General features: G+C 37.4%; 1 protein-coding gene across 1 annotated transcript; it reads right to left on the bottom strand.

Annotated features, from left to right (window-relative positions):
- Window positions 1–228: 228 nt before the first annotated feature.
- On the bottom strand, window positions 229–3,734 carry LOC107950250 (heat shock cognate 70 kDa protein 2). Its single transcript, XM_016885063.2, has 2 exons — window positions 3,394–3,734; window positions 229–2,179 (listed from the first exon to the last, which is right to left on the bottom strand). Exons 1-2 carry the CDS (start codon window positions 3,605–3,607, stop codon window positions 447–449), a joined length of 1,947 nt encoding a protein of 648 aa, XP_016740552.2. The 5' UTR covers window positions 3,608–3,734; the 3' UTR covers window positions 229–446.
- Window positions 3,735–26,279: the final 22,545 nt, after the last annotated feature.

Raw genomic sequence — 26,279 nt, 5'->3', positions numbered from 1 at the left:
AATATAAATATTTTTTCTTTTTACTCAAAGCAGGACATCCTCGTATTCGCAAAATTGTACCATCCATGTTACTCTTCTGTGAGCCATTAACCTCCTCTAACACTCGAATTATATTCAGAATAAGCTAGTTCCCTCTTATGTAATCTCATGTAGATCTAATTAGCTGTTAATAGTGGATGTTTATTCACCCTATCCCATTGCAGTTTAATAGCAGAATGGTGCTCTAACTTGGGAAACAAATAAAAACATTAGAATTGTCAAATATATACAATCCCAATAAGTTATTATTGCCCTCAAGATCCATTCCTAGATTTCTTAAAATCCAGTTATACATGAACTAATAACCCCAAAATATTTTTTCAAAGAACAGAACAAAAAAGAATGCAAAAAAAGAAGAAAGAAAAAAAAGAACAGAACTAAAAAGGCTTGTTTATAATATCTCATTCTTAGTCAACCTCCTCAATCTTGGGGCCAGCTCCACTTCCACCAGCTGGAGGTGCTTCGCCGGCCTTTCCGGCAGCCGGCTCACCACCAGCACCTTGGTACATTTTGGCAATTATGGGGTTACACATGTTCTCAAGCTCCTTCATCTTATCCTCGAACTCATCAGCTTCGGCCAACTGGTTACTATCCAGCCAATTGATGGTCTGCTCCACTGCATCCTCGATCCTTTTCTTATCGGCCGGATTCAGCTTAGCACCGATCTTCTCGTCCTTCACGGTGTTCCTCATGTTATAAGCATAGTTCTCCAATGCATTCTTGGCTTCCACTTTCTTCTTGTGTTCCTCATCCTCTGATTTGTACTTCTCAGCTTCTTGCACCATCTTCTCTATCTCTTCCTTGGAGAGCCTCCCCTTATCATTGGTGATTGTGATCTTGTTCTTTTGCCCTGTTGTTTTGTCCTCGGCAGAGACATTCAAGATGCCATTGGCATCAATGTCGAAACAGACGGTGATCTGTGGGACACCTCGTGGAGCTGGCGGGATGCCCGAAAGCTCGAATTTACCCAGCAAGTTATTGTCCCTTGTCCTTGTTCTTTCACCTTCGTAAACCTGAATCAAAACACCGGGTTGGTTGTCCGAATAAGTGGAGAAAACTTGTTCCTTTTTGGTCGGAATTGTTGTGTTCCTTGGAATAAGCACAGTCATTACTCCACCAGCAGTTTCTAACCCAAGGGAGAGTGGGGTGACATCCAAAAGTAGCAAATCTTGGACCTTTTCATTGCCTTCACCGCTCAAAATTGCCGCTTGTACAGCCGCACCGTATGCGACGGCCTCATCGGGGTTAATGCTCTTGCAGAGCTCTTTCCCATTGAAGAAGTCTTGTAATAACTGTTGAACCTTCGGGATCCTGGTAGACCCACCAACTAGGACAACATCATGCACAGTGCTCTTATCCATTTTAGCATCCCTCAAACATTTCTCAACTGGCTCCATGCATTTTCTGAATAGGTCCATGTTGAGCTCCTCGAACCGAGCTCGAGTGATGGTCGAGTAGAAGTCGATACCTTCATACAATGAATCGATCTCGATGGTGGTTTGTGTGGTGGACGAAAGCGTCCTCTTTGCTCTTTCGCATGAAGTTCTCAATCTCCTCAAGGCCCTAGGATTACCACTTATGTCTTTCTTGTTTTTCCTCTTGAATTCTTGCACGAAATGGTTCACCATCCTATTGTCGAAATCTTCGCCTCCGAGGTGTGTATCGCCAGCGGTGGCTTTCACTTCGAAGATACCCTCTTCGATCGTTAAAAGGGAGACGTCGAATGTGCCGCCACCGAGGTCGAAGATCAGCACGTTCTTCTCTCCAACACTGCTAGCCTTCTTGTCCAGGCCGTAAGCGATGGCGGCCGCGGTGGGTTCGTTGATGATTCGCATGACGTTGAGGCCAGCAATGACACCGGCATCCTTGGTGGCTTGACGCTGGGAGTCGTTGAAGTATGCAGGGACGGTGACGACGCCGTTCTTGACGCTGGAACCTAGATAGGCCTCGGCAGTCTCTTTCATCTTCATGAGGACCATAGATGAGATTTCCTCAGCTGCAAACATCTTGTCTTCGCCTTTGTATGCGACTGTGATCATAGGCTTGTCACCCGCACCAGGGGTAACTGTGAAAGGCCATAACTTCATATCGCTTTGGACTGAAGCGTCACTGAACCTCCTCCCGATCAATCGCTTTGCATCTGATGTAATAAAATTACATACCATTAAAGCAACCATGCATGAATATATATTATTATAGGCATCCAGATTTGGTTGAAATGAAAAGAACAAATATGTTTGAACTTTTTTTTTTTTTGAAAACTAGTAATTTAAATTAATATAAACTTTGTGGCTTTCAAAAATTTATAATTTTATCCCAATTCCCTTAATAATTCCTAAATTCACCCTTATAGGTCTAGCAATTCTGAACCAAATAAAAAAATTTGTTTAAATCAATCCAAACTCAAATTTTGTCATAAAAATCAATAGTTCAAATCTATCCAACTATAACTTGAAATTAAATTGGCCCGAATAAAAAATATGACTTGACAATTTCGAATTGACTCAACTTTGATAAATGCGTATATATATATATATTGACCTCTTGCTCACAAAAATATAAGCCACCCTTGATTTCCTTGATACAAAATTCTTAACTTTACCCTGTCAACTTGATTTTACTTGAATAAAAAAATCGATTTGGGAAACCAGAATTGAAACCTGACCAGACACAATTTGGGTATAAAGTCAATAACCTAAACCCATCCAATTTGAACTCAAATTGACACACATGCAAAGGTTTAAAACACCACTGATCAACTTGTAACTCGAGTTTGATCATAAAAATCAACAAACTAAATCTATTTAACTTGAACTTGAATTGATTCAAACCCGAAATTACTTGAGCTAAAAACAAATCAAACTCAAAATTATTTGAACAAATAATTTGAAATAATCCGAACTTGAAGTGATTAAAACTAAAAAAATCTAAAATTATGATTCAATCCGAAACCTGAGCCTAAAACCTAAACTATTTGAACCCAAAATAACCAACCTTAAAATTCACTAAACAATAATCAAAACCCAAAATTGATTTAAATAAAAATGACTTAAATTTTTTTAAATATAATATGTATTTGACCAATCCAAAATTAACTCACTGTACCCAAATACAATTCTTAATTTATTTATAATCACCCAATCCCTAAAGTAGAGAATATTATGTATTATGAACTCACGTGTTTCATACTGTTACAACAACAACTATGTGAATCAAGGTGGCATAGTAATCTACGTGTTAATACACAAATTAACATGCGAATAGCACATGCAGATCATGTTAATTGTAATGTTTACGTCTTTGTAAAAAAAAATACATTGAAATATAGGACCCAAAAGAGTCCAAGAAGCTTACCAAAGACAGTGTTGGTAGGGTTCATGGCAACCTGGTTCTTAGCAGCGTCGCCAATCAAACGCTCACTATCAGTGAAAGCAACATAGGACGGTGTCGTCCTGTTCCCTTGGTCATTTGCAATAATCTCAACCCTGTCATGTTGCCAAACCCCCACGCACGAGTACGTTGTCCCCAGGTCGATACCGATCGCCGAGCCCTCACTTTTGCCAGCCATTGTTAAAACTCTTTTTAAGTTGAAGAGTCTCGAGAAACAATAATTTAATTAAAAAGAAAAAGGGGGAATGGATGGGATTTAAGGAGAAATAAAAAAAAATGTTAGTGTGTTGATGGAGTTGTGGGAAGTTACGATGATGATTTCTCTTTTTTATGTTGATGATGTTTTAACTGTTTTGCGATGGATATGGGATTTTCCCTATTCAAACTGGCTTACTAATTCGTTTCAGTTGATGTGGTATTTAAACTATGAATTTTGTTTCATTTTATCTAAAAAATATACGTCTCATGTTTGGTATTGCTTGGGGATAAATTGCTATAAAATTGATAGTTTATATATATATATATTAAATTGTAAGGACTAAATTGAGAATTGAAATATAATTTAGGGTCAATTTATGAATAAAGTCATTGTTAGAAGATTTAGAGAAAGAATGGGTTTGTTTATAAAGGCTGGCGTTCCCTTCTGTTTTTTTTTAATTATAAAATACTTATTTTTACTTATAATTTTCTTAAACCCTGAAATAAAAAGAAAATGCAGTTGAACACTCGAATCATGTCTTTCTAATTGTTGTAATAGCAATGAAGCCAATTGAATTAGGATACATTATATGTTTCTTTTTCGAAATATACTTTATTTAAAATTGTACTATCATTCCCTTGAACACAGTGTTTGAAAGAGGGGAGATAAAGGCTCATATGACGATTGATAGGTGGTCTGCTTCGATGAACCTAGTTGTCAAAGTAAATATTGATGCGAGTTTCTGTAATAATTTGAACCACGCATAGCAATCAGAAAGAATGAGGGATTATTCATGGGATTTAGTATAATATACCCAAGGCTTTTGTAGTCGAAACACTTGTGTCACAGGCCACGTATTAAAACTCGTGACCATTGCACATAAAACATCTCATAGAGGTCAATAGATTAAATGGAGCTCATTTGACCTGCTTGAATTGGCCCGACTCGTGGAACCCATGGAGAAGCCCATCTACTTGAAGCACTGATGGCCCAATGAAACACTCTAGTATAATTAGAGTTACCAGGGTAAATAGTGTAAATCCTAAAGAGATAAGATTGTATAGAGTTTAAATCCCTTAAGACTCTCAATTGTAAATAAGCTCCAATCTCGACCATTAATGTAACTCAATTTATACCATTGGTTTTGGGAGAGCTCAACTATAAATAGAGGTCTTCCCCCTCATTTATATTCGCTCAATTGTAAAACTTCAAAGTAATGGAATACTTTTGATATCATTAACTTAAACACTTTGCGTGCGTTATTTCTTTGTGGCTTTTTGTTCGTTCTTAGCTTCTTTTGTTTTACGAGTTTGCTTCCGTTTTACTTTGGTGCCTTAGAGAATTTTTGTGAGAAATCTCATTTTTCGAGAGTAAGGTTGACTTAGGGGGATTTGAACTCAAGAAATTGCCTAAGGTCGTGCAATTTGCCAGACTTAAGATTTAGCCCCATGATAGTTAGTATCAGAGCCAATGTTCGAAGGCGCCAGTTGAGATAAAGAAAGGAAGAGACAAGTAGAATTCCCCAATAGAGACCTGTGGGAGGTCTAGGAAAAATAACAGATCGAGGGATATGTTGTCAGCTTTGGAAGGTTGGGTGACCAATCTCGAGAAATCCATGGGTGGTGTGAAAGGAACACTCGGGGTCGTTTAAGGATGCATCGATGAGTTAGACTAGATGAGAGCGAAACTTAGGGATTATGTGGCAGAGGCTTTTAGTGCCAACCGGGATGCGTTGAAAAATGCCCTCAATGCCGCAATGGGTGATCAGACCGAGAAGCTGACTAAGAGTAATGATGTTCTCGAAGCTTCATTGTGGCTTTGAATGAGGAAGCTAGGGCCATGATAAAAAAATTGAGGAGCTTGAGAGAGAGCTTGTTGTGTACAGACCTACTGTGGGAAAATGGATGTTGGCTTCATTTCTTAAGCAGTGCAAAATGGATGTCCCTAAGTCAAAAGAGTTCAAAAGGACAAGGTCTACGAGGGACGTGGACAATTTTCTTTAGGGGATGAAACAGTACTTTCGTGCGATAGGCATTTGAGGATGATACCATTAAGGTAAACATTGTTGCAGTTTATTTTACTTATATTGCTCTTTTATGGTGGCATCATAGGTCTATAGATGATAAACGAGGTGGCACCGCAATTGATAATTAGAAGGAGTTTCAAAAAGAACTGAAGAAACAGTTTTACCTGCAGCATGTTGAGGAGGAGGCTCGGGCTAAGTTGCGCCGGCTTATGCAACAAGGTACTGTTTGAGAGTATGTCAGAGACTTCAATGAATTGATGCTTCAAATATCTGACTTGGGTGAGAAATGAGCTTTCTACTAGTTCAAAGATAGGTTGAAGCATTGGGCAAAGTAAAAGTTGCGTCGATAAGGTATCACTGAGCTTATTGTAGCCATGGCCGAAGCGAAGTCTTTTATCAAGCTTGGTTTGAAAAAAACAAGTTCAAATTTTCCAAGCCTAAAGAGATGAGCAATGGTGGATGTGACTTTGAAGAAGAGGAAAAAGTTAAAGATGACAACAGGGCAACGACAAGAATAATGGTAATGGGAAACCACTAAATAGGAAGTGGAAACCTAACTATAGATCGAATGGGCTAGTGAAATGCTTCCTTTGTGATGGTCCGCAAATGGTGATAGACTGTCCAAAGAAATTTATTTTCTACCATCGAAAGGGACGATGAGCTAGATAGAGCATCGATGAGACTTGGTTCGATTATGCATTCTATCAAAGCCAATAGGGTCAGCGAGAATGAGAAGAAGCCAATGAGGTGATTCTTTTGTTATGGTCTGCATAGGATACAAGACTATCCAGAGTGATTCAAGATGTCTGTGATCAGTAAGGAGAATAAAGCGGAGCCTATTGAGAGGGAGGTTTTAAAGCTTAGGTTGATAATACTTAACTCTACAAAGGCAAAGAGGGATCACAAGCAAAAAGGGTTGATGTATGTGAACATCAACATTGCAGGTCAAAGAAAGAGTGTTTTTGTTTATACTAGGGTGTCAGATCTGTTCATATAAAAAAATTCATGGGTAAACTTGGTCTTTCGGTTAGCAAATTAACCTAGAAGATCAAGATTATTAATTCCAAAGAGATACCAACTGTAGAAGTAGTACAAAGAATTGAGTTGTAGATTAGTCAATGGAAATGAAAAGACTATGAGGTAATTCACTTAAATGATTCAGACTTCGTGCTTGGCTTGAAATTCCTTGACAAGATTGATGCTTTGTTGATTCATTTTGCCAATTGCATTTGTATTTTGGATACTCGACAACAACAATGTAACAGCCCGATTTTGGGCCTAGTCGGAATAGTGGTTTCGGGACCACAAATCCGACGAGGGAAAATATGGTTATTATTATATTTTTATGGTCTACAATTTCACGGAAAATTTTCGTAAAAATTTCGTTCGAAAATTTCGACGTTTGGGCACTCAATTTAGTCAAAAGGACTAAATTGTAAATAGTGCAAAAGTTGAGTTCTATATGTAGAAGTATCTAATTGATATGAAATTTTAAATTGGAGGTCTTTATGTGGTAATTAGACCATTAGTTAGTTGATGGACAAAAATAGACATAAGAAATGAGAGAAATAGATTTTTTTTAAGTGGGGGCATATTAGTCATTTGGTAATAAAAAAAAATGGGAAAAAGATGACAAAAATCATCATCTTCCTCATTAGTTGCTGCCGAAATTTGAAGGAAGCCATAGCTAAGGTTTCTTTGCTTTCTCAAGCTCATAATCAAGAAAGACGTGAAGATTATCTCAAACGAGGAAAAGAAAAGATAGTGGAGTGAAGTGCAATATTACGATATTTTGCACCGAGGTAAGTAAACACGTGACTTGATGTATTATTTTGACATTAATTGATATATGTTGAGATTTATTTGGAATTAAAATAAATGTTTGGCCATATCCTAAAAATGTTGTTAAATCGGGAAAGGTGGTAAAGGGTTGCAATATATGATTTATGGGTTGAACACTCGGAATAAGCCGAAGTATGTTGTACATAAAGGGGTTGCTGTGTGCTGATTCCCCGATTCATTGGTGGTGCTATGTGCGATATCCACCGTATCTTTGAAATGTGAAAGGGGGTTGCTATGTGCTGATTCCCCCGAGGGGTTGCTAAGTGCTGATTCCCCAGTTCATTGGTGGTGCTAAGTGCGATATCCACCGTATCTCTGAAATAAAAAGGGGGTTGCTATGTGCTGATTCCCCCAAGGGGTTGCTAAGTGCTGATTCCCCGATTAAGTGGTGGTGCTAAGTGCGAGATCCACCAATAACGGTTAACATTCCGAGTGCTCAACGAAAAAGTGTGGAAGGTGAATATTTCCATATGGTGGAAATTTTTATGGGGCAAATATTGAGTTGGATACTAAATCGATCCATGTATGAGATGGGAGAAAATATCAAAAACGAAAAAAGGAACGATTTAGTTATAAACTGTGTTGAACAACAGCAGATGGGTAACTTTGAAAAATCACCATAAATGGTGGAAAATGAATGGGAAGCTGAATAATATATGAAATTGAAGCTGAATGTGTCTATTTTCATATGAAATAAATAGAATAAGCAAAAGAGTTGTATTTTTGGAGATATCTGAATTTTACTGAAACAGGGCTGGATTGATTTCGGGATCCCCTGTTCTAACTTTGGAAAATCACCAAAAATTGTACAAAAATAATTATGGTGTGAAATTTATATTCCTGGATTCCTTATTGACTCTATTTTTAATAGAAACAAGCGAAACCATTTTTAAAATTTTGTACAGAGAGTTAAGTGAATTTTTTTTGAGGAAGGGTCAGAACCGTTGGGCAGTGAAACAGGGGAAGTTTTAATGAATAAACTGTACTAATTGGCTGGGTAAAAAATTCTTAAATTTTTATGGTGAAATGGTATATGAGTCTAGTTTTAGGGAAAATTTACGAAACTCAATTTGGAGCCCTGTAGCTCCGGATAAAAATAAATTAGCGACTATGACGCAGAAAAATAGTTTGCTGGAAATTGCCTAAACAATGAAGTTATTCATGAATAAGTTTATATTTTGGTGTAGTTATGTGAGTAATTACTTATTTATCATGTGTTTACTTACTAAGCTATATGCTTACTCGATTTTATTTTTCCCTTGATTATAGTGACTTCCGACAACTCGGAAATTTGGAACGAAGTCAGACAATCATCCACACTATCCTTCACACTTGGGGTATTTTGCTACTATCGTTCCGGAAAATTATGGCATGTATAGACGACCTATGAAATATGGAATCATCATATAAATATATGTTATGGTTTGATTTAAAATGTGGTGTTCATTAATAGTTAAATTGTGAGTATTATTATAAATGAGTTTGGTTGATATATATATTGGATTGTGATTTAAATTTGCAGGAGGTTTAAGCAAAATTAAGCAGAAATGCTGTCGAAATTTTTTTTAAAAAAACTTAGTAATACCTCATACTCTGTTCCGAGCCGGAATACGAGTAAGGGGTGTTACATTTTAGTGGTATTAGAGCTACGGTTTAGTCGGTTCTCGGACCAATAAAATATGTGTGAAAGTCAGTCTATACATGCCATCAATATATTGTGATAGTGTGATGATTTCTGACAATTTAAAATTTTATTTTATATAGTAAATGGATCCTAATCGAAGTATGGCTGATGATGTTGAAAGTAACACGCCGATTCCCGTACAAGGGACCGCGCATGAAGAGAGTAGACATGAGACACATGGACAGGATGAGGCTCAAGAAGCCTTCCTCCGAATGATGAGTGATTGGTATACAGAATATGTCCGTGTAAATCCGAATGTTCCACCTCCTCCACCCCCTCCTATTCCTCCGCCGGTCCCCGTAGCTCCACGAAGTGCTGAATTGGTGAGATCAAGTAAACCACCCGTTGATAGAATTCGAAAGCATGGGGCTGAAGATTTCAGGGCCAATGTTGATGATGATCCGGAAAAAGCCGAGTTTTGGCTTGAAAATACTATCCAGGTATTTGATGAATTATCTTGTACTCCTGAGGAATGTTTGAAATGTGCTGTGTCTTTATTGAAGGATTCGGCATACCGTTGGTGGAAAACATTAATAACGGTAGTTCCAAAAGAAAGAGTTACTTGGGACTTCTTTCAGGAAGAATTCAGAAAGAAATATGTAAGCCAACGGTTTATTGATCAGAAGCGCAAAGAGTTTCTCGGATTGAAACAGGGCCGAATGTCAGTAGCAGAATATGAACGGGAGTTTGTCCGGCTTAGTAAATATGCCCAGGAATGTGTGCCTACGGAGGCTATTATGTGTAAAAGATTTGAAGAGGGGCTAAATGAAGACATCAGATTACATGTTGGAATTTTAGAGTTAAAAGAATTTGTGGTATTAGTTGATCGTGCTTGCAAAGCTGAAGAGCTGAGTAGAGAAAAGAGAAGGGCAGAGATGGAAGCTCGAGATGTAAGGAAGAGGTCAATGGGCAGAACATTTCAATCTCACCCGAAGAAGTTTAAAGGGATGGATCCACGACCAACCGGTTCAGTTGGGTATTCACGCAGAGACCGAGGGAGGTCATATTCCGGAACTACAACTCGAGCTACCTCAGTGGCAAGTGTGGGTAATGTAGGAAACACCAGACCTGAATGTCAACAGTGTGGCAGGCGACATACTGGTGAGTGTTGGGGATTTAAACGAGCTTGTTTCAGATGTGGTTCCCAAGAGCATTATGTAAAAGACTGCCCTGAGAGAATAGAAGAAGAAAGATTACAAAGAGCTGGATCGGATGATGTTGTCAGTAGAGGCAGACCACCGAGAAATGTGGGAAGCAAAGCCAGTGGTAAGAGTGTGATAAAAGATGCAGCTGGAGGATCAGAAACTAGAGCGCCTGCCAGGACTTATGCTATACGCGCTCGAGAGGATGCCTCATCTCCCGATGTGATTACTGGTACATTTTCTCTTCATGATATTGATGTTATTTTGGGGATGGATTGGTTGATATTGCATGATGCCAAGGTAAATTGTAGACAGAAAATTCTTGAATTAAATTGTGAAAACGGTGAAATTCTCCGGGTTGAAACAAAGGAGCCGAATAAGTTGCCTATGGTGATTTCGCACATGTCTGCTCAGAAATACTTGAGTAAGGGATGTGAAGTTTATCTTGCTTATGTGCTGAACACGGATATTACTGGGTCAAAGCTTGAATCAGTGCCGGTAGTTTGTGAATTTCCAGATGTATTTCCAGAGGAATTGCCTGGGTTACCTCCGATTAGAGAAGTTGAGTTTTCTATTGATCTGTTACCTGGTACTGCACCAATTTCTATTGCACCATATCGAATGGCTCCGACTGAGTTGAAGGAATTAAAAGCTCAGTTACAAGAGTTGACAGATAAAGGATTTGTGAGACCGAGTTTTTCTCCTTGGGGTGCTCCTGTGTTATTTGTGAAAAAAAAAGACGGCTCTATGAGACTTTGTATTGACTATCGTCAGCTCAACAAGGTGACTATAAAGAACAAGTATCCTTTGCCGAGAATTGATGATTTATTTGATCAATTAAAAGGGGCAACAGTGTTTTCTAAGATTGATTTGAGGTCTGGTTACTATCAGTTAAGAGTTAAAGAGTCTGATGTGCCGAAAACCGCCTTTAGAACAAGGTATGGACACTATGAATTTCTGGTAATGCCTTTTGGGTTAACAAATGCTCCAGCTATTTTTATGGACTTGATGAACCGAATTTTTCGGCCGTACTTGGATAAGTTCGTGGTGGTGTTCATAGATGATATTTTAATCTATTCTCGGGATGAATCTGAGCATGCAGAACATTTAAGAACTGTGTTGCAGATTCTGAGAGAAAAGAAATTGTATGCTAAATTCAGCAAAAGTGAGTTTTGGCTTCGTGAGGTTGGATTCTTGGGACATATAGTTTCAAGTGAAGGTATTCGGGTTGATCCAAGCAAAATTTCAGCAATTGTTGATTGGGAGCCACCAAAGAATGTGACAGAAGTTAGAAGCTTTCTGGGTTTAGCTGGGTATTACAGACGCTTTGTCAAGGGATTTTCGATGATTGCTTCTCCTATGACTAAGTTACTGCAGAAGAATGTCAAGTTTGAATGGACCAATAAATGTCAACAGAGTTTTGAAAAGTTGAAGGCATTATTGACTGAGGCGCCAGTGTTGGTGCAACCTGAGTCCGGGAAGGAGTTTGTAATTTACAGTGATGCATCGTTGAATGGTCTTGGGTGTGTGTTAATGCAAGAGGGCAAAGTAATAGCTTATGCTTCGAGACAATTGAAACCGCATGAGAAGAATTATCCGACGCATGATTTAGAATTGGCTGCCATTGTTTTTGCTTTAAAAATTTGGCGTCATTATTTGTATGGTGAAAAGTGCCGAATCTTCACTGATCATAAGAGTTTGAAGTATTTGATGAGCCAAAAAGATTTGAATTTGCGGCAACGAAGATGGCTCGAGCTAATCAAAGACTATGAGCTAGTGATTGATTATCACCCCAGGAAAGCTAATGTGGTTGTTGATGCCTTGAGCAGAAAATCTTTATTTGCTTTGAGAGCTATGGGTACGATGTTAACTTTATCTGATGATGGCTCAATGTTGGTTGAATTGAGAGCTAGACCATTATTTCTTCAGCAAATTCGGGAATCTCAAAAGAATGACAGTAAATTGCAAGCCAAGAGAGCTCAGTGTGAAGCAGGTGTTGACTCAGATTTTCAAATTGGTTCAGATGATTGCTTGATGTTCCGGGATAGAGTATGTGTACCAAGAAATGATGAGTTAATTCAGACCATTTTATGTGAGGCACATAGTGGTGACTTGTCAGTTCATCCGGGTAGTGTGAAAATGTATAATGATTTGAAGAAGTTGTATTGGTGGCCAGGCATGAAAAAGGATATCTCAGAATTTGTATCAAAGTGTTTAATCTGTCAACAAGTGAAGGCTGAGCATCAAGTACCATCGGGTTTACTTCAACCGATAACGATTCCAGAGTGGAAGTGGGATAGTATTACGATGGATTTTGTGACAGGATTGCCTTTAACTCCAAAGAAGAAAGATGCTATTTGGGTAATTGTTGATAGATTGACAAAGTCGGCTCATTTTATTCCGATACGCATTGATTACTCACTTGACAGGTTGGCAGAATTATATGTTGCTGAAATAGTGAGATTACATGGGGTGCCTAAATCTATTATATCGGATAGAGATCCGAGATTTACTTCGAGGTTTTGGATAAAGTTGCAGGAAGCCTTGGGTACAAAATTGAATTTCAGTACTGCGTTTCATCCGCAAACTGACGGGCAATCAGAAAGAGTGATTCAAATTCTTGAAGATATGCTCCGGTGTTGTATTTTAGAATTGAAAGGCAGTTGGGAGAAATATCTACCATTGGTTGAATTTGCTTATAACAATAGCTATCAGTCAAGTATACGAATGGCACCGTATGAAGCATTATATGGGCGTAAGTGTAGAACTCCTTTATATTGGACTGAGCTCGGTGAGAACCGGATTCATGGAGTCGACTTGGTGAAAGAAACTGAAGAAAAGGTGAAAATAATTCGTGACTGTTTAAAGGCTGCCTCAGATCGGCAAAAGTCGTATGCGGATTTAAAGAGAAAAGAAATTGAGTTTCAAGTAGGTGATAAGGTGTTCTTGAAGGTGTCTCCATGGAAGAAGATTCTGAGATTTGGTCGTAAAGGCAAACTAAGTCCACGATTTATTGGACCATATGAAGTTACCGAGAGAGTTGGCCCTGTAGCATATCGGTTAGCTTTACCACCGGAGTTGGAAAAGATACATAATGTGTTTCATGTGTCGATGTTGCGACGTTACCGTTCGGATCCTTCACATATAGTTTCCCCTACAGAGATTGAGGTCAGACCAGATATGACTTATGAGGAAGAACCAATAAAGATTTTGGCTCGGGAAGTCAAGCAGTTAAGGAATAAAAGTGTATCCTTAGTAAAAGTACTGTGGCAAAAACATGGGATGGAGGAAGCTACGTGGGAACCGGAGGAAATTATGAGGAAACAGTACCCAAATCTCTTTTCCGGTAAGATTTTCGGGGACGAAAATCCTTAAGGGGGGAGAGTTGTAACAGCCCGATTTTGGGCCTAGTCGGAATAGTGGTTTCGGGACCACAAATCCGACGAGGGAAAATATGGTTATTATTATATTTTTATGGTCTACAATTTCACGGAAAATTTTCGTAAAAATTTCGTTCGAAAATTTCGACGTTTGGGCACTCAATTTAGTCAAAAGGACTAAATTGTAAATAGTGCAAAAGTTGAGTTCTATATGTAGAAGTATCTAATTGATATGAAATTTTAAATTGGAGGTCTTTATGTGGTAATTAGACCATTAGTTAGTTGATGGACAAAAATAGACATAAGAAATGAGAGAAATAGATTTTTTTAAGTGGGGGCATATTAGTCATTTGGTAATAAAAAAAATGGGAAAAAGATGGCAAAAATCATCATCTTCCTCATTAGTTGCTGCCGAAATTTGAAGGAAGCCATAGCTAAGGTTTCTTTGCTTTCTCAAGCTCATAATCAAGAAAGACGTGAAGATTATCTCAAACGAGGAAAAGAAAAGATAGTGGAGTGAAGTGCAATATTACGATATTTTGCACCGAGGTAAGTAAACACGTGACTTGATGTATTATTTTGACATTAATTGATATATGTTGAGATTTATTTGGAATTAAAATAAATGTTTGGCCATATCCTAAAAATGTTGTTAAATCGGGAAAGGTGGTAAAGGGTTGCAATATATGATTTATGGGTTGAACACTCGGAATAAGCCGAAGTATGTTGTACATAAAGGGGTTGCTGTGTGCTGATTCCCCGATTCATTGGTGGTGCTATGTGCGATATCCACCGTATCTTTGAAATGTGAAAGGGGGTTGCTATGTGCTGATTCCCCCGAGGGGTTGCTAAGTGCTGATTCCCCAGTTCATTGGTGGTGCTAAGTGCGATATCCACCGTATCTCTGAAATAAAAAGGGGGTTGCTATGTGCTGATTCCCCCAAGGGATTGCTAAGTGCTGATTCCCCGATTAAGTGGTGGTGCTAAGTGCGAGATCCACCAATAACGGTTAACATTCCGAGTGCTCAACGAAAAAGTGTGGAAGGTGAATATTTCCATATGGTGGAAATTTTTATGGGGCAAATATTGAGTTGGATACTAAATCGATCCATGTATGAGATGGGAGAAAATATCAAAAACGAAAAAAGGAACGATTTAGTTATAAACTGTGTTGAACAACAGCAGATGGGTAACTTTGAAAAATCACCATAAATGGTGGAAAATGAATAGGAAGCTGAATAATATATGAAATTGAAGCTGAATGTGTCTATTTTCATATGAAATAAATAGAATAAGCAAAAGAGTTGTATTTTTGGAGATATCTGAATTTTACTGAAACAGGGCTGGATTGATTTCGGGATCCCCTGTTCTAACTTTGGAAAATCACCAAAAATTGTACAAAAATAATTATGGTGTGAAATTTATATTCCTGGATTCCTTATTGACTCTATTTTTAATAGAAATAAGCGAAACCATTTTTAAAATTTTGTACAGAGAGTTAAGTGAATTTTTTTTGAGGAAGGGTCAGAACCGTTGGGCAGTGAAACAGGGGAAGTTTTAATGAATAAACTGTACTAATTGGCTGGGTAAAAAATTCTGAAATTTTTATGGTGAAATGGTATATGAGTCTAGTTTCAGGGAAAATTTACGAAACTCAATTTGGAGCCCTGTAGCTCCGGATAAAAATAAATTAGCGACTATGATGCAGAAAAATAGTTTGCTGGAAATTGCCTAAACAATGAAGTTATTCATGAATAAGTTTATATTTTGGTGTAGTTATGTGAGTAATTACTTATTTATCATGTGTTTACTTACTAAGCTATATGCTTACTCGATTTTATTTTTCCCTTGATTATAGTGACTTCCGACAACTCGGAAATTTGGAACGAAGTCAGACAATCATCCACACTATCCTTCACACTTGGGGTATTTTGCTACTATCGTTCCGGAAAATTATGGCATGTATAGACGACCTATGAAATATGGAATCATCATGTAAATATATGTTATGGTTTGATTTAAAATGTGGTGTTCATTAATAGTTAAATTGTGAGTATTATTATAAATGAGTTTGGTTGATATATATATATTGGATTGTGATTTAAATTTGCAGGAGGTTTAAGCAAAATTAAGCAGAAATGCTGTCGAAATTTTTTTTTAAAAAACTTAGTAATACCTCATACTCTGTTCCGAGCCGGAATACGAGTAAGGGGTGTTACAAACAATGTGCTGTGCCAGTGAGTCAAGACATGAGGGGTGGAACCAAGGTATTGCCGACAATCCAGGTAGCCAAGGATGTTTCGTGTAGTGAGAGTACTGACTTGGTAGATCGGAGTGCTACAAAGACCCCTTTAGAAATGCTAGAGGGGCAAAATAACGATATGAATTTATTGGAAAAATGGGTCTGGAAAACACAGCAAATAATAAGTTTAAGGGTAAAACCAAAGTTTTAAATTTTTCTTTCCAAAAACAAGAACTTGATTGTGATATCTAAAGTAATAAACACTTAATCAAAATTGTACATTTTCGATTCGTCTAGGATGAACGTTTCGACTGAGTAGTCTTCTCCACTATCCTCAAGCTCATGTCTATCAAGTGTAGGCTCGATTCCAATTAGAAAGTTTTTCACAAAATTATCAGTGGGGCAATTTTACAATTTTTTTTAAACTTTTAGGCCAAATTATAAATAAGAAAAATATTTCTAGAAATCTTTTAAAATAATTTATTCAGAGAATTTTCTCTCTACAACTTTCTATTGAATTTAAATCTGTGGAAAATAATGACCCAATGTTTTCTTTATATAGAGGGAGTTTAAAAAGTTTAACTATGGTCAAACTTAATCACTTATATTGATAAGAATTAGATTAAATTTAATATTAAATCTATTAAATTAATAGAATATTTATCTACAATATAAATATTAAATTAAATTTAATATTAAGATAATCACTTTAATATTAAATTAACAAAATACTATCAAGATAAGTGTTAAATTAAATTTAATATTAAATTTATTAAAATATTATTATTTTTGGAATAGTTAATCTGAAATCGAATTATTCGGTAAAGTCCCAATAGGAGTGTGATTTTTCCACTGCTCAACCGCTGAAGAACCACTACCACCGGCCATCCACCAGCCACCGTATTTTCGTCGTCGGAGCTACCAACACTGCCATGCCCGGTGGTGCAGGTGTGATACCCTCACGATACCTCAAGCCGGTCCGGCTACTACTGGTTCAGTCTGGGCTAGTGACGACTCAATTGGTTTGGTCCAGTCATTGGTTGGATTGTCAGTCCGGTTTTACATACCAGGCCCAATTCGACCAGTTTTGGGACTCAATCTTGGTTTTTTATTTTTGATTCCAACTTTTAGTCTCAAGTCTACTTTTCAAGTTCAATTACCCATTAGGCCAATTGTCAGACTTGAAAATTAATTTCCAAAAGTACCATATTTATTTTAATTAATTTGATTAACTTGATTTTGCTTGATCAAAATTAATTTTCCCAAAAATCGCTAAGATTTTTCAAAATTAATTTTTCAAGAAAAGTCTTTAATCAAATTCTTTAGTTGAACAATTCTCATGACTGCTCAATTTAATTCCAAATCGAATAAATCAACTCAATTAAATTATTTCCAAAGTCGTAGAATTTTTTTTTCTGATTCAAATGCAGTCCAATCGAGTTTTTGTTGAGCTAGCGGAAGGACCAATCAAGCTTATACAATTAGACTCTAGTAATTGCAATTATGTCCAAAAGTATCGTTCCAAAAATTCACAATTTACTTAATCATGAAGTTAGTCCATAAGAAGTACCATGATTGAAAACTCCTTATTATATACTCTTTACAAAAGCAATTCATCCAACTACTTTGTCCAATGACCTCGTTATGTGTGTGTTACCCTCATATGATATCCTTGATTCATTAGAGTTAAATCCATTCACTCAATACAATCTTATTTTATCTCATTGTCACTGTTGACACCATTTTTCGGATAAAAACGGGGTCGACTTGGGTTTTGAAAAAAATGAAACAGGAGTCGCCACCAATCTTTTTTTATAAGGTGTGATTGGATCACCTCGAAAAGCGGTTGTTTTTAATAAACGGTTTGATTTTATTAAAACAACAAGTTTGGTCCGCGAAATTCAGAAAACGGGTTCGGGAGTCGGTTACGCACGAGGAAGGATTAGCACCCTCGATACGCCCAAAATTGGTACCTTAGTTGATTACTTAATGTCTTAATGTCGAAAATTGAAAAACTTAGAAGAATTTAAAAAATACGATCCTTGTATTAAAACGTTGAAAATTTTTAGGAAAATGGGCATATTTCACATTATTCGAGAAAGAGGATCATATCCAGTAAGTTAGAATACAATGTCTCAAATTCCCAATACGTGAATGAATGCCAGAATTTTACTTATTTAAAAGATATTTTATTATCTCGGGTTTAGGAAAGGGATCGTGCCCAGTAAGTTAGGACACGATCTTTTCTTAATTCCCGAGATCGTTTCAAAACTTGAGTTTGAAAAGATTAGTGTATTTAGATTTATTGTGGAAATCGAAACCCAGTAAGTTAGGGTACGATCCTCTCGAATCTAAACACAAAATATCATTTTTTTAAAACAAATTTTATTATCGAGTGAAATAAAAACATGAAGTCGTAGTAAAAATGTGAAAGCAAATTACATTGTTATACATGACAAAATCATAATGAATACAAAAGTGTAAAAATGATACGAGTAATAGCAACAATATAAAATAAATAAAAGTCAAGCCTACGATCATATAAAATAACAATGTATATAAACAAATAAATTAAACATTCGTTCAAAATAATAATGAAAATGAAATAAATAAATAGTGAATACAATTAAAATGTAAGGGGATATATATATATATATATATGTATAGACGAAAAAAATAAAATATGTGTGTATTCATAAATTACAAAATATATATAAAGTATATTTTAAAATATAAAGAAGGAAAAATATGCATATATATAAAAATATGTACGTATATATATAGGTGTATAAAATTATGGAATATGAAATTAATGAAATGCATATATAAAGTAGGCGCATGAAAATATGTATGTACAAATTAAAGTTTAAAAATAATGAAAATATACCTACGTATACAAATAAATACGTTAATTTATATATATATGTTTAAAATATATTGAAAATATGTATGTATGTGTCTATGCAAATTAAGATATACAAAAATATATAAATACATACATATAAATATATATACTTATAAAAATAAAAATATGTATATGTATATAGATATATATAAAAAAAGAAATATGAGTATACGTATATATATATTAAACAAATTATATGTAAAATATGTACATGTATATGTACAAGCACTTATATGATAATAATAAGACATATATATATTTAAAAATACATAAGTAAATATGAATAGAGATATAAGAGTAACAACAATAATACCAATACTAATAATAGTAAAAATGATAATAATAATAATAATAATAATAATAATAATAATAATAATAATAATAATAATAGCAAAAGTACTAAAAAGAGGACTAAATCGAAGTAAAATAAAAAGTACTGGGCATATTCGAAATAAAAAAGGACTGAATAGACTAAATTGTAACATGCACGGAAAGAAGAGGGACCAAAATGGAAAATAGACCAAAATCTCAAAACGCGACGCTTCAGGGGACTAAAATGAAACAGAAATAAAAATTTGTGGTCAAATTAAAAACAAAGAAATAGCGAAATAGGACCAAATTGAAACACGCCACAGGTCAGAGGGACTGCGCGCGTAAATAGCCCAAAAATTAAAAACACGCGGATCCTTCGGGTCGGAGCGGGTCGGGTCGCGGGTCGACGCGCGGACCCCCTTTTTTGCCGAAACGGCGCCGTTTCAGGGGGGTATAAATACCCCCCTTTTGCGAAAAAACATCATTTGTACTGCTGAGGGAAAAAAAAAGGAGAGAAAGGGAGGGGAGACCTCTGGGGGTAGTCCAGAGTCCGGCGAGCTTCAGTCGCCGTCCGTCGTGCCGTCCGTCGTGCCGGCGTTGCTCCGGCCACCGTACACGGTGGCCGGAAGTCCAAAAGGCAGGTAAATTTCCCCTTTTTTCGCCGAATCGCCTCCCCTCGGTGAGTTTCCCTCTCCCTTTTTTATTATTATTATTTATTATATGTATATAAATAGATGAACAAAAAAGAAAAAGTAAAATAATAATGGTAAAATATGAAAACGAAAAGGGGTGGTAATCACCTTAAAGCTTAGTTTGTATTGTATTTCTCTTTCTGCTAATCTCTGTTTTGTTACAAAGAGTACCCCCCCTTTTACATTTCGGTTTGAATGGCTTATATAGTCATTTACAACTTTTTCTTTTTTTAAATCCATTATGCTGTCATTTCTCTTCTTTTTCTTTGCTGTTGTTGTTGCTTTCTTTGCTTGTTTGCAGGTGAGCAGTTGGGGGTTGTGGCACCGGTCAGAGGGCAGGTGGACGAAGGGACAGTGGCGTCTAATTTGGAAATTTTATTTTTCTGATTTGTGTTTTCTAGGCTAGGGTTAGATTTGGGCTAGGGACTTTGGGCTTGTTTTGTGTTTAATTGGGCCTCGGGCAAAATGGCCTGTAACAGCTGCCCCTCTTTGCTCGTTGTCGTGTAACGAGAACAGAGTAAAGACCAAGAAAGGCCAATTTTGCCCGGTCTTGCCGAATCTTGACTTCTTCTAGTGCTTCTTTTCTTCAAATAGCCTCCTTCCAGTCCACTATGTCTTGTTGCTTCGATCCACTCCACTGCACTTCAGAGTGTTCTGACTTGCAGCTTCAATCTTCTTCGCAACAACTTTAAGAGGACGATATTTGTGGTTTTAGTCTGCTCCACTGCTACGTCAGGGAGATAAGACTTGATGCGATCTGCTCTACTGCAACCTCAGAGAGATAATATCCTTTATTTTAACCCACTACACTGTAACTTCAGGGAGATAGGATAGTGTCTTCGATCTGCTCCGCTGTAATCTCGGGGAGATAAGATCTCTGGCTTCAATCTGCTCCACTGTAACTTCAGGGGGACAAGATCTGTAATTTCCAATTTATTCCACTACAGGTCAGGGATATAGAACTTGTGGTTTGAATCCGCTTCCTTACACTTGAAGATAAGATTTGCTGTCTTTGATCTGCTCCGCTACGGCTTAGGGAGACAAAATCTGTAACCTTTAACCAGCTCCAATGCAACCGATGGAGGCAAGGCTTTGTTTTTGATCTGCTTTGCTGTTAATGCAGGAAGGCAAGATCTGCTTCTTTAACTAGCTCCACTGCAATCGATGGATGCAAGGCTTTGTTTTCGATCTGCTTCGCTATTAATGTGGGAAGGTAAGATCTGCTTCTTTAACCAGCTCCACTACAACCGAGAGAGGCAAGGTTTGTGTCTTCGACCTGCTTCACTGTCAATGCAAGAAGGCAAGATCTTTTGTCTTCAACCAGCTCTATCACAACCGAAAGAGGCAAGGTTTGTGTCTTCGATCTGCTTCGCTGTCAATGCAGGAAGGCAAGATCTTTTGTCTTCAACCAGCTCTATCACAACCGAAAGAGGCAAGGTTTGTGTCTTCGACCTGCTTCACTGTCAATGCAGGAAGGCAAGATCTTTTGTCTTCAACCAGCTCTATCACAACCGAAAGAGGCAAGGTTTGTGTCCTCGACCTGCTTCACTATCAATGCAGGAAGGCAAGATCTGTAACTTCATTGATCTGTCCCTTGGGGAACATGACCTGTATGTTCTATTTTATGAACCTAATTGTGCCTAGTGATTAGGATGACATAATCAGAATGAATCAAATGCTCCTAACTAGATATGTATGAATGACATTTGAATGAATGCAAAATGTCATGAAGATGATTCCTTAATGCTTAGGTTAACATCACGTAAAAACTTATTAAGGTTTTATCATTGACGTACTACAACGCCTTTTTGCTCGTCTGGTATATCCAAAGAAACACTTAATCTGGTTGCCCCCCACTGTAAACCTTAAAGTTTAATCCATTAGGGCACAAAATTTGTACCATCATTCTCCCTCTACAATCCAAGGGTAGAAATATGGTTTTTCCTCAATCCTCTTTTATCACAATTCAAGGATATAGGATCTTAATCTTTCTGGTCCCCCCTTACACCATTTCCAGGGTGTCGTTTCAAAGACTCATGCACAAATGAAGGCTCTCTTCTCCGAGGTAACCTCTTCCTATTGCCTAGTGATCATTGCTTGCTTGTTTATTTACATTGACACGACATCTTGACACGACATCTTGTCCTTTTGTTCAATCAATGCATTTGTCAACAAAATCCAAAGAGAAAGTCCAAACTTAGACTCTTCCTTCTCAAATTTCCAACCTTCAAATTTGGCATGTTCTAAACAATAGTCCTGTTTCAGGTTCCTGTATTATTTAGAAACTTTTCAGAGTAATATGCAAAACTTCCTTTGTGAAAGTTTTATTAGTCCATTAATCATTATTCCAATGCTTGCAAAAAAGTCATAACAATGGATAAGAATAAAGTTGGTTCTAAGCATAGCTCGAAAGAACAAATTATCGAAAATAGTGAAGAAGGACAACAAAAGAATTAATTGGGAATGTATATCTTGGAAAGAAAAAAAAAGTATTCCAAGAACAACAAATAACATGAGAATTGGGTGCCCCAGATATCACAGCTTGAACTTCTCTATACAAACTTTCTGAAGACCCTTTTGAGTTGGACATGTGTTTAGGAGATCTACAATGCTCTGTCGATGCCCTCAAGATGTCGCCTATCCTTTCCTGTTGATTCAGGCATGGCAAGATCAACACATGCCTCAATATGAACAAAACTTGAGCAGCTTATATCACCTCATGCCCCATTTTGATCAGTATTTGAGCCGCCCCTTTCGGGTTTTCAACTCAAATCCCCTTTGGCCTAAGGTGCCATTTGCGGGTTTTCCCCTTAGCCTCTCCATTTCTACTTTTTCATTTTTCATTTTTTCATCTTCTTCTTCTTCTTCTTCTTTTTTTTTTTTGAATCAAAGTGCCCTTTTGCAGGTTTTCACCTTGGTCCTTCCTTCTCCTTTAAACGAAGTGTTTCTGGATCCGAGTTTATAGGATTAGCAATCTCACTCAGGATCAGTACTCTTCTAGAAATGGTCTTCTTTACAACATAGGGACTTTCCTAGTTTGGCATTCATTTCCCTTTAGAATCCTTTCATTAAGGAAGAATCTTTTTCAACATCCAGCCCTCTTGTGGAATTCTCTGAGACGAGCATGTTTATTATGGGCTCATATTATTTATTTATGGTACATCTGACCCTGATGAATAGCTTTTAACCCTTTTCCTAGGGCCAACTAATCACATTGCGATTGGATCCCTTCAACAAGCAACGAGGGGATTTTAATAGGTAGAACTACCTCAATCCTGTAAACCAAAAAGAGAAGTGTTGCCCCAATACCGATGTTCGACAAACAATGAGGGTAAATGGTAATTTTTCACATCGATCCTCGTAAGTCTCAGTCATTTTCCTTCAATTTTTGATGTTCAACTCTAGGAACTTCAGTGACGAATCGTGGTGTCCACTTCTGAGCTAATTTGAGACTTCAGCTATCGTGCTATTGTTTAACCTCAATGCATTCTCCAATACTCTCTTCTCTGAAATTCTGTATCGGTATACGATGCCTTTAGCTCATGAAGTAGCCTCTCAAAATGAAACAATGCCCATTAGAAGTCTTCGATAATGGTGATGTCCATGCCCCATTGTGCTCAAAATTTGAGTCGTCCTTTTTCGGGTTTTCAACTCAGATTCACCTTTGGTCAAAGCGCCCTTTGTGGGTTTTCGTCTTGGCCTCTCCTTTTTTCTTTTTCCTATTTTGACTTTGATTTTTTGATTTTTTGATTTTTTGAATTCATGAGATTAGGCAAGTTCTGGTCATGCTTTTCGACCAGAATCAATGTTATTCTAAAGTCTTCCACATAAGATCTTCCACTTTCATCTTGTATGTGAGAAACCTTCTTTGGTACCAGATTTCTTTCATAGAGCCCTTTTGGGATGCAACTACGACAGAAAAATTTGGATCTCTATCTTTAATCAGGATAAAATCCAACAACATCTTGAAGGGATGGAAACTCAACTTCAAATGGGTAAAGCTATGCTGACTCAACGAGAGAGGCATTGCCCCGGCAAAGAATTGCATCGTTCGCACTGTAAATTTCTGACATCGTGCTGTTGTGCAGGTTTTATTATCAAGCTCACAATTTCTAATGATTCACTGAGAGGTAGGATCTGTTTATCCTTTTGTTCTACCATCCTCAACAAGTTTGGAGATAAGCTACGCTCTGTGTCAACTTCAAAGTCGTGAGATCCCTCTAAACACATGTCTCGCTCAAAAGGAGATTCTAAGTCTGTAGCAGCGTCATTCATGTCGTTGATATCCAGAGACCTGTTGTAGGTACAAAATAATATATAAAGAATGTATGAATTTAAGAATAATTATCTGCACAGTATGATTATGAATGAATGAAAGAATGATTTGGATGGAAGAATAAAAGAATAATCAATGAAAAATATTAGTTCAAAAGATCGCAAAGATGCATTCCATTAAAATAATGACGTTTAGACATAAGCCTTTTTCACGAAAGACTTCTTGTTGCTCTAGGCTGAAAGCAACAAGTGTGTTTTGAATATTACTCTGAGTAAGCTCTAAATACTACAAAGGTTTCTTTAGAACACTCCCAGGTTTATAAGGGCGAACACCTAATAAGATCCCTTTTCAATTATGCCTTCATATATGGTATTGATGTGAAAACTTCCCAACACTTTCTCATATATTGCGTTCACCCCATTTGTTAATCATGATTGGGTGGCGAATTTTCTGCATTAGATGAGTCACCAAACTTGACGACACCCATGTTGATGAGCTTTTCAACCAGTTTCTTGAAGGCTATGCAGTTCTCTATGGAATGCCCCGTATTTCCCGCATGATACTCGCATTGTGCATTCGCATCGTGCCATTTGGGGTTCGGAGGCTGTGGAGGTTTCGTGTAGAGAGGGGCGACAATACGTGCGTTGAATAAGCTTTGATACAACTCCTTATATGACATCGGAATTGGCGTGAATTGAAGGTTCTCAGTGCCTTGCTTCACATACGATTCTTGTCTAGATGAACCTTGCTGACTAGTAATCACCTTTCTTGGCTGTGTAATCGATTTGTTGTAGGTGTTCACATTGCTCACCTCATTTTCCTTCTTCTTTAAGTCTGACCTCCTATTATTTTCTCCAGCATCAATCTTTCCACTTCTCACGGCACTTTCAATCATTTCACCGCTCATGACTATGTCTGAAAAACTCTTCGAAGCACTTCCTAACATATGGGTGATGAACGGGGCCTTCAATGTGTTGATGAAGAGCATCGTCATTTCTTTCTCTAGGAGTGGCGGCTGAACTTGGATAGCGACCTCCCTCCACCTTTGCGCGTATTGCCTAAAACTTTTATTAGGCTTTTTCTCCATATTTTGAAGGGTAATTCTGTCAAGGACCATATCAGCTACATGACTGTATTGTTTCATAAAGGCTTGTGCTAAATCCCTCCAAGAGCTAATCTGGATACGCGTCAATTGATTGTACCACTTAAACGCTGCCCCTGTGAGGCTATCTTGAAAGCAGTGTATGAGCAGTTGGTCGTTGTTGACGTATCCGGCCATACGCCTACAGAACATAGTAATATGAGCTTCTGGGCAGCTGGTCCCATTATATTTCTCGAATTCCGGCATCTTAAATTTGTAAGGAAGTACCAAATCCGGAACTAAACTCAGATCTTTCGCATCTATTCCACGATAGCCGTCGACACTTTCTATCGCCCTAAACTTCTCTTCAATCCATTTCCATTTCTCCTCAAACTGCTTTGGTAACTCCTCCTTCATCTTGTCTTTCTCCGCTACTTCATCGAAGTCCGGGACAACCAGATTATCGTCAGGACTAGAACCAGATCTGCCCTGAAGGTTCTTCGGTATTGAAGCATCACCTTGAAAGTGCTGAGGCCTAATCGAAACAGAAGATCTTCGTGGATGTGGTTCAATCTGAATTTGCGCTTGCGGAGGCGTGTATCCTGGAGAAAAAAGTGGCTCATCATTGTTTCCTTCTTCATCGCAAACCACAGGATTTTCCCCTTTATCCACTCCCTTGGTTATTAGTTGCGTCAATTTAGTCATTAGTTCATCCTGAGACTCCTTCATCTTTTGTGCCATGTCTTTCTGGATCTTTTCCATATGTTCTTTCATTTGCACCTGTAACTGGTCTTGCATCTCTTTTTGCGTTTGCTCCAATTTCTCTAATCTTTGATCCATTTCTTTGGCTTTGCGACGAGTACCGTAAGGATGTTTGGTTGATTGGTTTTCCAGATTAGCTGAAATAATTTTACATAATTAGGGTCACTTCGTGAAAATCTAATGCATATGATGCAATGTAATGCAAATGCATGAAATGAATGCCTAAAGAGACGTTGATTCTGATTCAATTACATTTAGGAAACTTTTCTAGAAAGCAAATTCCCTTACATAAAACGGATACATGTAC

This window comes from Gossypium hirsutum, chromosome D03, assembly GCF_007990345.1.
Source record: "Gossypium hirsutum isolate 1008001.06 chromosome D03, Gossypium_hirsutum_v2.1, whole genome shotgun sequence".
In the NCBI taxonomy this organism is placed as follows: Eukaryota; Viridiplantae; Streptophyta; class Magnoliopsida; order Malvales; family Malvaceae; genus Gossypium; species Gossypium hirsutum.
Note: the sequence above shows the minus strand (reverse complement) of the source record. Positions and strands in the feature narration are given on the sequence as shown.

Excerpts from the sequence above, each read along its gene's own strand:
- LOC107950250 (XM_016885063.2), bottom strand. The coding sequence starts at position 3,607 with ATGGCTGGCAAAAGTGAGGGCTCGGCGATCGGTATCGACCTGGGGACA. Across the intron at positions 2,180-3,393 it reads CCCTACCAACACTGTCTTTG|ATGCAAAGCGATTGATCGGG; the intron begins GTAAGCTTCTTG and ends TTATTACATCAG.